The sequence below is a fragment of the Propithecus coquereli genome, unplaced genomic scaffold (assembly GCF_000956105.1).
Source record: "Propithecus coquereli isolate 6110/MARCELLA unplaced genomic scaffold, Pcoq_1.0 Scaffold176, whole genome shotgun sequence".
NCBI classification, from domain to species: Eukaryota; Metazoa; Chordata; class Mammalia; order Primates; family Indriidae; genus Propithecus; species Propithecus coquereli.
In genome coordinates this window covers 294,799-301,439 of record NW_012142301.1, presented here as the reverse complement: position 1 = coordinate 301,439, position 6,641 = coordinate 294,799, and the positions used below count along the sequence as shown (strand labels likewise).

The following is a 6,641-nucleotide window of genomic DNA, read 5'->3' as shown; positions in this document are numbered from 1 at the left end:
AACTCCTGAGCTCAAACAATCCGCCCGCCTCGGCCTCCCAGAGAGCTAGGATTACAGGTGTGAGCCACAGCGCCTGGCCTCCAGATAGTCTTAAGTATCTAGTACTACTGTTCCTAAATTTCCTCCAATTTGTTATTTCTTTATAAGACTTTACATGTTAAAATTTAGCTTTGTTTTTTTTTCATTTAAAAAGTTGGATATAGTCATTTTTTTCTTATAACACCTTGTATTCTTGTTACAGGCTATTCGAGTTACTCATGAAACCAGTGCCCATGAAGGTCAGACTGAGGTATTTCACATTTTTTAAAAAATTTTTCTTGGTATATGTAAATTTAACCATGGTATAAGACATGTAGTTTTAGAAAATTAGTTGGCCGTTTTTTTCCTTTGAGAGAATTTTCTTAAACAAAAGCAGTCACAAAGTATCACGAGAACATGTTTCGACAAGCCATTAACATCCTACTTATCTGTCATCTTAGTTCATCTAATCATTTAGACAAATCACAGATTGTGTGCTGTTTGCTTTGGCTAACAGGTGGTCTGCATCTTCCCTATCAGATTCCTTTGACTTCTAAGTATTTTAAGGAAAATACCTGCACTATTGTATAGTTAGATAGCCTCTATGATTTTCGAGAGTTTTCATCATGCCTAACTTTCAGCAAAACACCACATCTCTTTGGTCAATAAATCTGTTCCGGAGTAATGTAATGATCTTTACCGTCTTACTCTATTAACTAATTTAGCTGAGTCACTTCTCCTTTCCCTCTCTTGCCTCTTTTTTCATATATTGGTTTCTCTCATTCTCTCCTTCCATTTTTTCTTTCCTTTCTTCTCTCTTTCCTTCCAGCTCTCATTCTACCACTCCTAGGGAAAGTTTGTCAGAAGGTATTTTAATTGAAATGAATAGAATTTAATTAAAGCTGTTTGATGTGTTTATAGTACATTTAAGTGTTAAGACCAGGGAATCACAGATTTTTTTCTTTCTCATCCCATGTGTGAATTGAAACCACACTTTTTCATGTACAATATCACATTGCCTTTGTACCTTAAAAATACCTCATTTCAAAATATTGATTTTAAATATTCAGACTACCTTCAAAAACATTTTTAAGGTGAAATCAGCTTCATAATATGACATAACTGCAGTTATTCTTAGATTGAACTGATTAACTGTGAATGTTTATACTGAAACCACTTAGGAATTGAAAGAATTAATTCTCTCTATAATTATACCTTCTTGGTTGCTCTCAGGTGCTGCTTTCAAAGGAGTGGACTGTTGTTTTTGACTAAGTTTATGCATACACACATGCATAAATGGCATATCTAAATGTCTTTAACACCGGATTGGAAATTAATGAAATTCTCTGGTTTTTTAATTGCTTTCTATGATCTTGAGCATGTTCTTTTTTTTTTTTTTTTTCAATTTTTCACTTTTAAACCACTTTATTTAGGTATGACTGAAATACAAAAAGTTTTACATGTTTGATACATACAACCTGATGAGTTTGGAGATAAATGTATGTACGTTCAACCATCACTGCAATCTATACCATAAACATATCCATCATCTCCAAAAGTTTCTTCATGCTCTCTTTATTTGTTATTTGTTTCTTTGTAAAGGACACTTAGCATCAGATCCCTCTTAGAATACGTTTAAGTATCCAACACAATATTGCTTTAGGCACTATGCTGTACAGTAGATCCTGAGCATCTTCTTAATCTTCACTATGCTTTGCTTTCTTGTTTGCAAATTTATAGTGTTAAAATTAATGATGATGAGGATCAGCATCAGATTCTAAGATATGAATACATTTACTTATAATAAAGCAATTACATGCTTTAATACATATTCACTTCAAAAAATATTTATTGTTGCAATATCTCTCTTGCCTCCTTTAGGAGCTTCATTTAAAGTATGGCTTTAACTGAAACTTCTTTTTAGATGATGTTCATATCTCTTTTTCCAGACCTAAACTCCTTCATTCTTTCCAGTCTTGGGCGCCTGTTCTACAGTGTCTGAATGACCCATCATATTTTAGAATGCACTTGTCTTTGAGGTTATTATCTGCATCTTATACTTTTTCTTCCCTTTATTTTTCCTGTTTCTATAAGTTGTATGGTTCTATCATACATTTTTCCCACTGTAACTAATCTAATAACAAATTTGTTTAACTTCTCGTTTGGAAGATTAGCTTCTTACACAGATTCTCGGTCTTTATTCTAATTCTCATTAATTTTTACACAATTCTGCTGGATTACCTTTCCTGAAATGTACCTGAATCAGCTGGCTACTCAGATTTTTCTAGGGGTTTCCTACATAGAGCAGTGATTCTCAAGGGAAAGTGGAGATAGAAGTTAGGATTTTCTCATCTGTCCCCATTTGGACACCCTTAATACCCCTCTCTTGCCTAATTGCTGTGGCGAGGATTTCGAGCACTATGTTGAATAGAAGTGGTGAAAGAGGTGGGAATGGTTTCAATTTTTCCCCATTCAATATGATATTGGCAGTGGGTTTGTCATAAATGGACTTGATAATTTTAAGGAATGAGCTGTCTATGCCTATTTTGATGAGAGTTTTTATCATAAAGGTGTGTTGGACTTTGTCAAATGCTTTTTCTGCATCTATCGAAAGAATCATATGGTCTTTGTTCTTGCTTTTATTTATGTGGCGAATTGCATTTATAGATTTGCATGTGTTAAACCAGCCTTGCATCCCTGGAATAAAGCCCACCTGGTCATGGTGAATTATTTTTTTGATGTGCTGCTAAGAGACTCCTAGAACTGATAAATGAATTCAGCAAAGTCTCAGGATACAAAATCAATACACACAAATCTGAGGCATTCATATATGCCAACAACAGTCAAGCAGAAGATCAAATCAAAAACGCAATTCCTTTTACAATAACCTCAAAGAAAATTAAATCTCTAGGAATATATTTAACGAAAGATGTAAGAGACTTATACAGGGAGAACTATGAAACACTAAAAAAAGAAATTGTAGAAGATGTAAACAGATGGAAAAACCTACCTTGCTCATGGATTGGTAGAATCAATATCATTAAAATGTCCATACTACCTAAAGTGATCTACAGAATTAATGCAATCCCTATCAAAATCCCATTATCATTCTTCACAGATCTGGAAAAAATAATTCTACACTTTGTATGGAACCAGAAAAGACCTCGTATAGCCAAAGCAATCTTAAGTAAAAAGAACAAACTGGGAGGTATCAGTTTACCAGACTTTAAGCTGTACTACCAGGCTATAATAACTAAAACAGCTTGGTACTGGCACAAGAACAGAGACATTGACCTCTGGAACAGGACTGAGAATCCAGAGATGAAACCATCTGCATATGGTAATCTAATCTTTGACAAAGCTGACAAAAACATACACTGGGGAAAAGAATCTCTTTTCAATAAATGGTGCTGGGAAAACTGGAAAGCTACATGCAGAAGACTGAAACTAGACCCCCACCTCTCACCTCTCACAAAAATCAATTCAAGGTGGATAACAGACTTAAACCTAAGGCATGAAACTTTAAGAATTCTAAATGAAGATGTTGGGAAGACCCTTTCAGACATCGGCCTAGGCAAGGAATTCTTGAAGAAGAACCCCAAAGCAATCGCCACAGCAACAAAAATAAATAAGTGGGATCTAATCAAATTAAAAAGCTTCTGCACTGCCAAGGAAACTATCATTAGAGTGAATAGACAGCCCACAGAATGGGAAAAAATATTTGCTCTCTACACATCTGATAAAGGGCTGATAACCAGAATCTATCTAGAACTCAAAAAAATCAACAAGAAAAAAATCAAACAACCCCATCAACAAATGGGCAAGGGAAATGAACAGAAACTTTTCAAAAGAAGACAGAATAATGGCCAGCAAACATATAAAAAAATGCTCAACATCTCTAATCATTAGAGAAATGCAAATCAAAACCACAGTGAGGTATCACCTAACCCCGGTGAGATTGGCCTCTATCAAAAAAAACACAAAACAACAAATGTTGGCGAGGATGTGGAGAGACAGGAACACTTTTACATTGCTGGTGGGACTGCAAATTAGTGCAACCTCTGTGGAAAAGAATTTGGAGATACCTCAGAGAGCTAAAAATAGAAATACCATTCGATCCAGCAATAGCACTATTAGGCATCTACCCAAAAGAGCACAAAACATTCTACGATAAAGACATCTGCACCCGAATGTTTATGGCAGCACAATTCACTATTGCAAGAATGTGGAAACAACCCAAGTGCCCGTCAATCCATGAGTGGATTATCAAAATTTGGTATATGTTTACAATGGAATATTACTCAATCATAAGAAACGACAGTGATCTAGCACCTCTTATACTTTCCTGGATTAAACTTAAGCCCATTATCCAAAGTGGGGCACCAAAAGAGCAGAAGAATAGGATCCATTTGTACTCACCATCAAATTGGTACTAACTGATCAACACTAGGTTGATCACATGGCAGAAATACTCTCTAGGGATTAGGGGGATGGGGGGGCAAATCTACAACTAAAGGACACGGGAAGCACTAAAGGGAGGGAAGGGCATGCCTTTAACCCGCATCTGGGTGAGGCAAAGACATAAAGTGTAACTATAATGTTTGTACCCTCACAAAACCCTGGAATAATAAAAAAAAAAAAAAAAAAAAAGTTAGAATTTTCTAGAGGGCTTTTTTAAACTACTATATACTCCCGTAAGAATTAACCTTTTCTTTTCCTTTCTCATCTGCCACAATTTAGGATCACTATTAGAGTGAGCAATATTTTTGATGTATATTATAGCCCAAAAACTTATTAGGGTGAAAAAATAAATTTGAGAATTATTCCTCAAGCCTATGCAATCAATTTCAGCCTCTTTAGCTTACTACATTCAAGGTTTTCCTAACCCTGTCTTTCTAACTTTTCATTTCTCTTTAAATATTTCTCTCTAGACATTCCTTATTTTATTATTGATATTCTTTATTTCTTGCAGTACCCTCTTTCTGAAAATAATTTTTCCCTCAATATCTGAACTTTCTACTTCTACCTCTACTTCAAGACTCAGCTTAAATATGACCTTCAGCATGAAGCAGTCCATGTTATCCTACCTGGATGTATTTTATCCTTTCTGTGAACTCTTTTACATGACTCCTCCAACTATTTGCATTTTATCTACTTTTTAAATATTCTTTTTCATTTATTCAAGATGTGTATTTTTTTCACATTTTTAACAACTCTGAAATTAGAATGTATCTTACAATTGGTGCATAATTTGCTTGGTGTTATTCCCTTCTTAGTGATACATAAAATGATACCTCTTATAACCAATGATGCCTTAGTTTGATGAAATATGGTATATCTCTCTTACTGTGGCTCTTAGGCTTAGGCTTGGTTTCTGATTCATTATTGCATGCTCCAATTATTCAACACCATTCCTTGCACACAGGTACAACACATACTTACTATTTCACTAGAATTAGCTCAGAACTTTCCTTGGTAGTGTTAGAACTAGAAAAAAAAGACCAAATCTTAGTTTTCAGTAGTCCCATGAGTAAACAAAACATATCCATTAATCGTTATTCCTTAATAGGACACTGTCAGCATTTTGTAAATGGTTTAATTCTTCGTTGCGTGGAACTGTGTGGTGCATTCCAGGGTGGGATATGGTGGCCTCCAATCACTATATGTTAGAGACTCCCAGTCACTGAGAGAACAAAAACCCACACCATACATTTCCAAATCCATTTGTCAATTAAAACCCCTGCACCAGGTACTGTTTCTCTGATTATCTAATTTGAGGTTCATCTGCCATCCATGGGCTTAAGAGTCTTTGACATATTATTATCTTCACTGCTCTCTGTATTCCAGCCTATTGATTTTTGTCAGTTCCTACAAATACCTAGGTCTTTCCTGTCTGTATTAGTCTGCTTGGGCTATCATAACAAACTATTACCAGGTGGCTTAAACAAAAGAAGTTTAAGAGACTAGTTTAAACAACAAATTTATTTTCTCAAAGTTCTAGAGTCTAGATGTTCAAGATCAAGGTGCCAGCTGGGTTGGTTTCTAGTGAGAGGTCTCTCTCTGGCTTGTAGAGAATTGCTTCTTGCTATACCCTCACATGGCCTTTCCCCTGTGTGCACGTGAAGAGAGAGAGATGGATCAATCTGATGTCTCCTCCCTTCTTATAAGGACACCAGTCCTAAAAGATTAGGGCCCCATCCTTATGACCTAATTTAACTTTAATCACCTCCTGAAAGGAGATAATTAAATACAGACACATTGTAGGTTAGGGCCTCAGCCTGTGAATCTTGAGAGAACATAATTCAGTCCATAACACCATTTTTGGGCTTTCTGACAACCCTGTACCTTACTGTATACTCTTCCTCTTTTGATGCCTTCTCGTCTTTTAGGTCCGATGTTGTTTTTCAGAGAAGCCTTCTTTCATCACTGTTAAGTAGATCCTCCTATCTTATTTTCTGTCATAAAATCCTGTTTATTTTCTTCCTGGCACTTTTTAATAATCTATGATAAGTTTTTTCTTCCTTTCGTTTATTTATTCTGCTCACTTACTAGAATGTAAGACCCATGAGGGCATAGGCTTTGTTTGTCATGTTTACTTTGAATCTTCAGGACAATGCTGGACA

The 6,641-nt window shown here is 35.5% G+C and overlaps 1 protein-coding gene across 1 annotated transcript in view; it reads left to right on the top strand.

Moving 5' to 3' along the window:
- UCHL3 (ubiquitin carboxyl-terminal esterase L3 (ubiquitin thiolesterase)) overlaps positions 1-6,641 on the top strand; it is a 63,489-nt gene that overhangs the window by 18,391 nt on the left and 38,457 nt on the right. The window contains exon 6 of the mRNA XM_012642163.1: positions 242-289. Coding sequence (XP_012497617.1) covers positions 242-289 — 48 coding nt within the window. The remainder of the gene's footprint in view (positions 1-241; positions 290-6,641) is intronic.